General features: G+C 40.5%; 1 protein-coding gene across 6 annotated transcripts in view; it reads right to left on the bottom strand.

The window, feature by feature from the left end:
* KLF12 (Kruppel like factor 12) overlaps positions 1 to 12,190 on the bottom strand; it is a 238,273-nt gene that overhangs the window by 20,543 nt on the left and 205,540 nt on the right. For 5 of the 6 annotated variants that reach the window (XM_027646772.1, XM_027646801.1, XM_027646790.1 and 2 more), the window contains one exon: positions 3,815 to 3,972. In XM_027646772.1, the coding sequence (XP_027502573.1) occupies positions 3,815 to 3,972 (158 nt within the window). Of the gene's footprint in view, positions 1 to 2,614; positions 2,684 to 3,814; positions 3,973 to 12,190 lie in introns of all 6 variants that reach the window. The other variant, XM_027646810.1, reaches the window with a different exon arrangement.

Below are 12,190 nucleotides of genomic sequence, written 5' to 3'. Positions count from 1 at the left end.
TAGCCACTAGAGATCACAAAATAGTGCTATGGATGTTTCCCTTTCCATCTTCCAAGTAAAAGCAGCAAACTGAAGAAGGTGAGTCCCACCAGGGTTGCAAGGGTGCAGACCTCATACGAACAGCAGTTACACTCTCCCCATTCCTGGGGCAGGCACCACCACCTATGCCAAGTGCAACACAGATGTATGCAAACCAGGAACGCAATCCATGGCTGCTGGTTTTCCCATTTCTCAAGATTATTCCTTTGTGGAGTCACACATTAGTAATTTTCTTTTAAGTTCACTGAAGCAGAAACTAACTCAACACAACTCCGGTGAGTCAATTTCTCACAGTTTCTCCTTGCAGAAAGAGTTGATAAACCTGAGCTGCAAGATTGCCTGTGAGCCCCGAAGGCTCTCCATCACACCCAGTACCTACTGATAGCTTCATTTGATGATGTGGCAAAACAACAACAAGAAGCTGATACTAGAATGAGAAATTTAATACCAGTGCTTGTGATTTATGAAATGGCCTAACTATTACAGGTTTCACTTGCAGTTTTTCTAGTCAGAGAGAAGATACGTAATTCAAGTTCGCCCCCCAGTGGACTCTCTGCCCACACCAGTACACTAAGATTGAGGACACTGGTGACAAGTATTGGGAAGCTAGACAATGGCATACCTTCACAAGCTATGAATTACTCCAAGAGAATGAAATGCAATTGTTACCATCTGTATTATTTTGTTTCCATTTTTAATTAAGGTGCAAAGAAGTATACCTTTCAACCAACAAACCTATTCTTTCTGTCAAAATACCACGTCGTTTTTTCTCCTGTATCCAAACTACTGTGAATGTTTTAGTTGCTATGCCCAGAAAATCGTTTAGGTTGGAAAAGACCTTTGAAGATCATCGAGTAAATGAAAAAAACCCAAACGTTCTCAAATACATCCTGCTTAAGTAAACAATTGTCAGCAAGAGCAGCCTGCCTAAAAAAAAAACAAAACCCTCCAGATTATGCAATGCTGAGTTTCTGTGATCTTTTCTCAGAAAGTTTCCTACTGAAACTTGCTCACCCTTGCATGCATAGCTGTCATACTTCATTTATACTTATCCAAAACTGCACTAATTACTGTGGGTCATACGTGAATAATTGACTTCTTTTGCCCGAAGCAAAAGTAAAGACCAAGATAAAAAATGTAAGATGACATTAGTACATAGAGTACAATCATGGCCAATGCTGCACGTAAGTCTGAATATATCAACTTCTTACCAAGCCTGAGAAGTGTTCAGTAAAATGCATTTAATTTTAACAGCATGATACAGATTTTCTCACTGGATCCACTGGCTAAATTCAGCTCTCACCTTCTAGACTACACTTCTTTCATCATGCCTGCTGCAATGTCAATATAAAGCAGTTGTCAGCTGCCCGTTTAATCAAGGTTTTTGATTTGATGTTACTTTTCTTTTTCTCTGAAGTAATAAACCAACTTCCAGCATAACTGCAAAACAGGCAGCTGTCTTTCGGCATGGAGATTCATTTCAGCCAGCTAACAGCCTGGCAGGTACCCATGTTTCCTCTGTACTCAGCAGTGGAAGAAAAGCACCTTTGCAAGCCAATCTCTGGGTATACATGAAGAGGGAATAACATGCCCCAGAGGTGCCAATCCCTCTCCTCTGACTACCCAGAGATCCCAGACAGATAGCATAGCCCTGACATCCAGCTGCCAGGAAACCAAGGCTGAGGAGATAGATCCTACTATTACAGCAGGTAGACAAACTCCCTTCATGCTGCCTGGAGAGTTACAGACACCAAAGTTGTAATCACCTACACCCTTTTCAAGCCTTCAGTATCTAGTTTCGAGCATTCTAAGTGCACAGCCTGGGATTCAGCAGTATTGACTATTTAACACTGATTTGGGTGCATTACCTGCAAGCTCTGGTCTGTCCCATGAAATCACTAAAGAATTACAGACTCATGACAAATATAATTCTCAGTGTTCTAAAATATCATGGCAGAGAAGAGCCTTCTCTGTTTCTGGGCTAACTTGGGTATGACATTTCTGAGGTTGTTCACATCTAGTTTTGTAACTCAGCTCCTTACACAACGATTGCTTATACTCCTGGGCTGGTTGCCAGTCTTGCAGGCTAGAAAAGAGTGACTTCCCAATGGTATAAGCAGATAAACAGTATTTTTGGTTCAAACCAAACACTCTACTGTTCTTATGTCTCTGTTGGGCTCTCTGTCTTTGAATCTGCTACAGCTTTATAATGTTCAAAGGGCTGTACAGGCAAGAAAAGGAAACAACATAGAAATCAGGGCAGGGAGAAGGAAAGGGATGCAGTAGGGTTAGACTGGGATAAAAGAAGTAAAACAAGAATGACAGAGAACAAAGTGAAAGGGTAAGGGTATATAAAATATATTGGAAGGGTAGAGATGAAAGACCACATTGAAGATGGGAAAGAATAGGGAAAAAGAAAAAAGAATTAAGATAAGAATTATAAATCATGAGAGAGCAGAAGGCACAAGCATTAATGGGAAGATATGGAGAAGCCAGGAAAATTGGCCTGGAGGGAAATGTAATGAAATTTCCAGATCAACACAACATTTCTGCTGTATAAGGAAGGGACTCTTACCTTACCGAAATTGGTTTAGTAGGGGGTACTAGGATGGAGCCTTGTTCAGAATTCCTCTCAACAAAAGTCCTACCAACCAAAAGACATATTGGAAAGAGTGATGGAGACATGGCCTCAATTGAAATGGAGAAGCCATCACTTAATTTTTTAAAATAATATCTCATACTCCTTAGAGTACACCACACCACAAAAAGTGCCAGTAGATTCTCAGCAAAGAACAACATTGTGCTACATGCTGGATAAACACCATCTTTTCTTCAAGAGTTACAAGAATGCTGAAGTCCATTAAGAGCAGAGAGATCAATAAATTTAAGCAAATCAGTAGCAGAGTAAGGAATAGCACTGAGACTCAGAGTGTTCTGTCCACTGCCTTTCCAGCCATCCAATCAAGCCCCTTTTAAACTGTTCTTTAGTATTTCAAATTGCTGTTCCTGAGTTTATCCACAATAAAACTACAACTATTACATCATCACTGCTTCAGTTCCCTTACATGCCTGTCATACAGACTACTAACAGTCCACAAAGTTAATAAGGACACCAGGTATTGACTAAGTGTTAAGTATTATCATCACTGAACGGGACCTAGCTCCTCTAAGCACCTCTCCTGCACCTCTGTTGTAGGGACGTAGTACAACCTATTCTCATACAGTGATTGACTTCCCTCTCCAGTATGGGGTAGGTGCTCCCTAAAGCCTTCCAGAAAGACATACTGAGGACTTGAGTTTACACTTGAGTTGAACTGAAGGCTCTCAGGAGCACCTGGCATTCAAAGGCTACATCTGTAAAAAAAGCAAGTAGTAGCTCGACCTGAGCAGATCTGTAGAGTGAAAAAATGCTGCTGAAGATTCATGACTGCATTATATCCTCTTCTGGAGGGTTTTCTTTGGACTAGCTCTGGTTGATCCCAAGCAATGACCACCCATTGTTGAAGCACAGTAGGTGATGTCCCTGAAGGCCACTTTTCTGTTTAGTTTCGTTGGAGAGGAGTCTGGTTTGTGCTGACACCACTCTAGTACTGCCAAAGGGGGGATGACAGGGACACTTGATCTGCCCCAGAATGCCAGTGCTGATTCACTCGCAAAGATCTCTGTTATTTAAAGGCCTTTGGCCCTTAGTATAGGACAACAAGCTCAATACGTCCTAAATTAGAGGGGAACCTGCTTGTCTTAACCATGGTGCACAGTGCCAACAAAGTCTTACCTGTGTGTGTTCTCCGGTGAGCCTTCAGGTGGGAACTTTTTGTGTATACTTTGTTGCATCCCTCAAAGTCACATCGATGGATGCGCCGCTTCCTGGAGTCTGGAGACTCAGACCTTCTCTGACGCCTTGTGCTCTCAATACTGAATGGTGAAATTGAACTGAAAAACAGAACAGAAACAAAGAAATGAAGCAAGAGCATAGTGTACATCCTGGGCCCCAAAAAATCAGCTGTAATATATGACTGTGACAAAAGTGACACACACAATTAATTATTTCCCTTTCTATAATGTAGTTCACAGCACATATTTGACACAATCAGTGCTTAAACCAGAGCATATTCTGCAATATGAAATAACTGAAGTCTTGATTTAGAGGTGCTTATTGCCCTAAAAAAAGCATCACGATCCTTGAAATGCTGCTCCAATAATGAAGTAGCCTGACTTTATCTGAGCTCTATTTCTATTTGACACATGTCCAAGTACAAGTTCACTGAACTCTGTTTTCTAAACAACTTTATATATAGCCTCCATAACTTCTCCTTGACAACTTTAAATAGATAAAAAGCCTGAAACCTTTTATGAAAAAGTGTTTCCAATACCCAGATCTGGACTATGGATCCTTGCATTAGGCCAAACACCTGTTATTTGCTTGAATAAAAACTGCTAACAGATCCATATCACCACACAGCAGTGATTTTTCCATTTTCTTATTTAACAATTCTCAATCTATCACTTGCAAGCCAAAGAATTTTATTTTCCATTCAGACCACTGACAAATAAAGTTTACTAGCACAGGGCCAGAGAACAATCTGAGAGAAACTCAAATGCTCATCAAAGATACTCCATTTACAGCAACGTCTTAAGGCCTATCGGTTATCCCAATTTTAAGCAATTAAAAATATAATGTTGAAGTTATGTTGCTTGATATTCTAAATACAGTGTGTACTGAGTCTAATACTTGAAAAAAGTCTGCTACAGCAATGCATTTGGCTTGGTTAGATAAACTATTATCAAGCTGGTAGGCCAAGATCCAAACCCTCATTGACGTCCAGTAATTATACTACCCAGCCATAAATTTTTATTAACTGATCATCTTATCAACCTCACCATGACTATATCGCACAACAATCACATTAACCCAGTTATACTAACCTGTTTAGCTACTTTAAACACTGGTCTTCATCAGATTTCTGAGGCTTCCCAGATTTATTGACATTCAAGTTAAATAAGCTACAAATTCATTAGTCAGCTCTTTTAGACTCTTAAGATCAATTTGAATGAAAAGAAGCATGAACCTTTGGTGAAGCTATCATACTGAGAAAGGCATTTGAAAGAAGCACTGATGTTGATGCATTCGCTGAGAAGCTCCTGTGTTAACACCAATTTGCAACCTCCTGTTACAACAGCCACTGTTACAGCTATAGCTGTTCCAGAATAAATTTTAACTCTTAGAGATTTCCAGAATTTGCTGAGGACTATTTATATTGGCTTAAAACTTTGCATAAAGCATCTCACACAATTACCATGTGATTTCAGAGATGTTCTAATTCTCTGCATGCAAACCTTTAAGCCTCGAATTAATGGTAGTCCAAATTACTCATTTTTCTTTTTGTTTGAATATTTTTATACTACAACCCTAATTTAAAGCATTATTAAAAAAGAAAAAAGGTATTTTCTTTCCAATAGTTCTCTTTCTCTCTTAACACTTCATATATATTCATAGTTCACCTTCAGCCAAGATATTTTTCAGAGTAATTATTTTTGCCTAGAATATGATGTGTGCAAACGGTTGCACAGAGAATTTCTGAAATGCAGAAAGAAGTGGACAAAGGGCTGTAATATCAACATTAACTTGTGAAAAGTTGTCCACAAGAGAGTAAGACACATTAGCACTTTAACTATGTGACTGGAATACAGATATGTTTAGCTCTCACAGAAATGGCTTAGCAATTGCGTTTAAGCATCTGCATCTCAGGGCAAATAAAAGTCTTGGGTTAGATGATTCACTGAGAATGGTCTCACTACTCCAGCTGTTTGTTTTTTTTAAACATCCCATCATCTGAAATAAAAGTGAATGTGTAAATCAACTGTTAAAGCTCAATACTGAACATACAAAATCCAGCACTCTAGACCAGAAAATCTTTACCTTTAAAAATAAATATTTGTGCATCATTTTCACTGCACATGATTTATGAGTTGTCTTAAAAGCCTGTTTTGTAACAGAGTGTTCAGATCCTGGATAGTACAGCTCATTTAAATGGGAGGAGGATCAAGCTTATAATGCTGCTGCAATTTCCAGCCTGGAGACAAAATGAACCTTGAGAAGAGTCAGCACCTCATAAAAGCTATTTGTCATATACAAGAAAGTGATCTCACTGCTGGGAACTGCTCTGTGCTTTCCCAGGTATTTATACAGGAGAGAGTGGCATAAAGCAGTGCCGTGAATGAGGCACATGATCAATGCTGCTGCTTCTTAACTGGATTGCTCCCTTTTTAAAAAGTGAAGGACTCTACCTATTCCAGAGGAGGAAGAGTAACAGAATAAGCCACAGAAGGTGATGTGCATTGTCACTAATCCCTGAGAGCTTCAGAGTCAACGCTTACTTAGCACACCAAGGAGAAAAGCTATTGTCAGCCAGAACCAGCAAATGTAACCTCATGCCTTTCTTTTGCAGCAGTGCAGGCTAAATGATAAACTAATCACCAGAGGAGACTCACATGGCAAGTGAGAGTGTACATCCAAAGTGATTTTCCTCTGCCACTCTAACTCCTGTGGCACAGGGGGACCCAACAGTGCAGACATGCTCCCTGGTAGAAAAGGAGCCAGAATCTACCTGATAGTACCAGCTTTGTTTTAGTCTATCAAAAGCTGTGTAACTTTTTAAAAATTGAGATACCACAAAAAGCCCTTACAAGAGCACTAAGGGCTTTTATGAGCTTTCTCAGGTTAGTCCCTCCCACAGTAACTTCCAGCTGATTTGCTGATGTTCTTTCCCTTCGCCATGCAGCAGTAAAGGGACATCTTCTTTTTAAAGTAATTCCTACAGAACACTCTCTCTGACCACACAGACATAAAATAAATCCTCAAAACCATGTTTTGTGCCTTTTAAAGGCCATGGATGTTCTGCCAGATGGCTCTGGTCAGCACGGGGTTCCAGAAATTACTGTTTGACAGCACCATGGTAGATGATGACAGAGCATGGATGTGTCAGGGAATTCATAGGTATTTTTTTTTTTAACTGACTTCTTTTTTCTTTTTGTTTAAAATGTTTCAAAATTCTATAAAATAAAGAAAAAACACTACCCAAAAAAACCTACCAAAAAACCCCCACTAAACCAAAACCCAAGCAAATCATAGTGTAGTGGCCTCTCTCAAATCTAAGTGCCCCTCGCAGATTGCACAGAGGGAAGACCTGGAAACCTATCATCAGCCAAGAGCTACTAAGGCACTGAGAGGAAGAGCTGCCAGTTCTGTTCATGGCCAAGATCTCAGGCAGTCTTTAAGGCTCAAGGTGGGCTTTAACAATAGGACTGACCCCACACATAACAGGTCAGTGAAACTGAGCTATCAACTTACTGCTGATACATCAAGTTTGAAAGATAAATTAACAAAGAAGAAAACTGGGTTCTGACCTGTCAGCTTGACATTTATTTATTTGCAGTTCATTATTTCTAAAACCAGTGTAATTTCTATGTTAGCATAGAAATTGTTACACTTAACAGGAATCCTGGCAGGCTGTTGGTTGCCTACATGAGCAGCTGCAACACCTGTAGTCAGTTTGGCTGGTAAGGTTAAATGAGGAAAACCAACATGAGCTTTTAGAGTGATTTATAAAAATTCAGTTGTGTTATTTCCAGCTAGAAGTGAAAACATACATCTTTGCCAGTCACACATGGCCAAGTGCTTGTCTCTCGGATGCAAAAAAGTCTGCAAAGTGTAACACCAACTGGGGCTTCGCCAGTAGATGGCCATCAAGTTCTGCTGAATGTGATCTGCACTGCATGAGACAGGGATTTTAACACCCTGGTAATGTAGGATTATTTTTCCATTCTACAAATGCTGCCCGTCTGTGACTTCCTAGGTGTTTTGCCTCTGTTCTACGCAGACTGTGAATGGTCCTTGGCATATGCAGCAACACTTAAAAACCACGTCTTTTTATACTGATCCTGTATTTTCTGAGCAATATGCAGAGCAGAGCTGCCCAGAGAACTTCCAAGGAAGCATGGTATGTTTATTAAAGACTTGAACTGTGTTCAGCCTCGTGACACACCACCAACACACCACGCACAAGTCACTGCACGCTGGCAGCTCCCAACAAATAGTCTCCTCAAGTGCACTCACTCTGTGGCCAATCTGCAGGGTTACCTTCGGCCACCAAAATACAAGCTTCCGGGTGCTGCTGGCATCCCAGTGAGCTAGTTGAAGGCTGGCTGACACAGCCAGCAAGGAGCCGGTGATTTGCAGCAAGCTAAGCTTTGCTCTTTGCTCTACAAACCTGAACAATGACCCAGTGTTGCATCTTTGACCTTGTGATTGCCACCTTTACTCTTCCTTGGCCCCTCCACTATGAGCTCAGACTCTCTGGCTATGCATCCTTTTTGCCTCCAAAGACCTCATGGAAAACACACTGACCCAGGGCCAACAAGTAAAGACCAGTTTGTGTTCAATATCCCTGCCACCTTACCACACATCTCTCCTTTACAGCACTCAGACTGCATTACCTTCCTCCCTAGTTGGTCCCATAGTTAATTGAAAGACTTGTGGCTGCACCTTAACAACAGTCCACACAGCTGCTAAAAACAGATGTCATCTTTCCTTTGGGGTGAGACCCAGGTATGTTCCCTCCACTCTGGCTACCACGAGAAGAAAACTAGACTGGGCTCAGTCCTGTGCAGCATCTGCTCAGCCTGGATGAGGGGCTCAGCAGGCCAGATTGTGTCCCATAAGGTGGACATAACACGAGTTGTGGTCCTTTTTTGTTCCTCAGCCTCTGGGCTGCGACGCAGGTGATTTGGTTAAGGTGGCAGATCAGAACAGTCCCATTCCAGTTGCTTTCCACAGTGTTGGCACAGGTACTTGTCTGAATTTGCAGCAAGCTGGTGTAGGGACCCACAGTGACAAAAAGTCAATTCTGCCAAAAGAACCTGAGAAGCTTTTGGTGGTTTAACCCCTAAGGAGTATCAAGTACCTGCGCTGACGCATAGGAGAGGATGGAAACCTGTAGCCAAGAGTCAAGGGAGTATCATCACCCCTTTCAGTGGCAACCAGCTGTGATTACCAAAGCTTCCATGCAAATTTAGAATATGCACAAAGAAATCAAGAACATGGACATAAGCAATCAACCCCAGGAACAACTGGAAAATCTACCTTTTGCTGCACAGAGAAGCTACTTCTTGTGATACTTGAGTATATAATACTCAGAAAAATAAACACATAAATAGATAGGCTGAAAACAAAAACTGGGAGATATAATCATGCTAAATGCTTAGGAGCTGACAATGTGTTTTGGCAATACAGGATAGAACCAAGAAGCAAACACTCATATCCCACCCTCAGGTCAATTTTGTACATGAAGATATTTACAGGTTTTATTTGGTTTTAAAGGGAAAAAAGGGTAAATATACAATATTCAAATATACAAATAGTGTATAAATCTAGCAACGTGAATCTTTATGAGACATGTAAAGCTTCTAGGTCAACCTGTAAGTTATAGTGACTAAAAGTGCAGGTAAATTAAATAAAAGCAGAAATCTGGAATGTAACATGCCTGTATTCAGATGATAATGAGCCGATGAAGCAAATCTTTAGATTTCTAGCATTTGCTCAGCATTCAAAGGGAAGCTGGGCTGCAGAAAGAAGCATTATAAGTTTTGGCTGCTTAACATTTATAGTGACTAACCACAGGCATAAGTGAAGCTTTATGCATTATTTTTGAAAATCTTGGCCTTTGGATCCAGTGGTGCGATGGCACCCCTTGAGCACATTGAGCAGCATGTGCACACACATCCCTGGCAGCTGCTGATGCTCCTTCGGGTGAAGCTGCGTGGCTCCCAGAGCAGCTCCCCACCAAGGACAATCAGAAGCAGAGATGACCGCAGCCCCAACACCTTTACTTGGCTCCTCCAGCACATTTCTGAATAGCGTGAACACATCCACAGCAGCACACCATTCATTCAAAGAGTTAATTTCACATAAGACAAGTATCCTCTATCAGTTAAGACCTTAAGTGTCAGACACTAACAGGCATGATTTGGGCACTCTGTGCCTTTTTGAAAAGGGGCATTGAATCACATTTGCCAGACTCCAGCTCTCAATTACTTTCTTTTGTAGCAGCTTTTCACATAATGTAATTTAATTTTCTGATAGGTCATATAATGTTACCTTCTCGCTCAGGATATTGGTGAAAGTATCCTTGTAAACACCATACACTAGATCATGAAGAAATATGACATGGATTATTTTTCATTACAGTTTATAAAACTCCTCTTAGAAGTGAGATGCCAATATCCTACTGAATAAAAACATAGTAGTTTTTTTCCTGTAAAATGCTTAAATATCAGTGCAATCTCCTGATAAGTGTTTTCACTCAAATATTTACTTACTGCTTTCCTTTTTAAATACAAAGTTTCTACTGTCTCCTGTCCAGAAACAGATGCACACGCATATGTACATATATATTTTTTGCCCTCTTTTATTCTTAGATTCTAATTAATGTTTCATGAAAGGCAAACAGCTGCCTTAGGAATTTTAGACATTAAAACATATCAAGCAGTACTTAAGGCGATCGCGATCATAAAAGGAAAATATGTGCCACTCTTTTATTAGCAGTAGTTATTTCAATCACTGTACTTGAAGGTGATGTTATACTGGAAATTATACTTTTTGTCAAGAAAGAAAGGAGGAATTTGGCAGCATACACAAACAGCACACACATTAAATGGGAAAATTACATGGATAAACAAGACAGAGATAAAAGATGACTTGAATATATTTGGTTCAGAAAGTGCTTGAGCTGAAGATGGAGCAAAATTGCACTTGGAGCAGATGGGGAGATAGGAGTAAGAGCACGATTAGTTTGTCTTGTTATGCTCTGTCCTAGGTATCCACTGCTGAGTGCTGCCAGAGGCAACATCTTGGTAAAGAAGATCCTCTGCTCCAGCTCCATATGGCCATTCCCATGCTCCCAACTGCCCTGGGCACTTGGGAAACAAAACACCCTGCACATCTTTGACCATGACTTCATCTGCAGCATTTAATGTTGAGACCAGATAAAGGTACTCAAACTGCTGAGTTTCCTTGCAAAACCCGAGTGTGTCACAACATTGCTCTGGCTTGGGTGGAACTGGAAACAGAACTATACACGTAGCAAACTTCAGGCAGAGGGAAAGAACTTTAGGGTCTACTAGGAAAAGCACTAATGTCAACCATGGCACAATTTACCAAAATTATTCATCACCTCTGTTATCAGCTGTGTTAAGCTGAGACATGGAATGAGACATTTGCTTGATCCTCCTGATCTGTATTCATGCTATGGGATCCAGAAGCAGCACATCTCCTAGAGCTGTGCTGTCCTGAGGTGTATCCCAGCTCCACACTGAGCCGAGACCCAAATACACACCATGTTTTCTCTTTCACGCTGTTTTTCTGTGCTAGGCTTCTAAAGAAAGGAAACTGAGCCAGAAAGTATCTATGACATGCTCCAGCATGTCCCCCAGATCTGATTACTGGAAGACTGCGAAGCAAACTTCTGACAGAGAAAAACCATAAACAAAATCTATGATGAACTCTGAAATGCCACTTAAAAGAAAAACACACCAAAAACTTTCTGTCTGTTTTACCCTTATTAACCAAGAAAATGTTACCCTAGAAAGCTATTGTGTAAAAAAGCAAAGGAATTACATGTTTATTACCTTGCACATAAGCATTGCCTACATTATTAAAATATTTCTTCCTGGTTCTGAGAAGATTCATGGCTGTATGACAACTTGCACTGCTATATCCAGCAATAACCAAACATGGGCAACACCAATTCCCAGACCAGCCCTACTGAATTATTGAGATGATGCTTAACTAAGATGAATTTCACACTTCTCCTACCATGGCAGGACATACAGAGCTTGTTTCTACCTGCAAAAGTTTTACAAACAATTGACAGGAAGGCTATGATGTTTTACACATAGACAAAACCCTTTCAGTAATTTAAAACATAAATCTGTTTCACTGCTCTCTGCATTTCCCTTGGTTTAGACAGACAGACTCACATTAAGACACTTATCTTTAGATTTTGTCATAGATCTTGAGGTGACAAACAACCGCAGATGTTAACGTATGTTTCAGAAGTATTTTTTTCTAACACATGCACCACACAAAAGATGT

Source organism: Corapipo altera, unplaced genomic scaffold (genome assembly GCF_003945725.1).
Source record: "Corapipo altera isolate COAL_440 unplaced genomic scaffold, ASM394572v1 0, whole genome shotgun sequence".
NCBI lineage: Eukaryota > Metazoa > Chordata > Aves > Passeriformes > Pipridae > Corapipo > Corapipo altera.
Note: the sequence above shows the minus strand (reverse complement) of the source record. Positions and strands in the feature narration are given on the sequence as shown.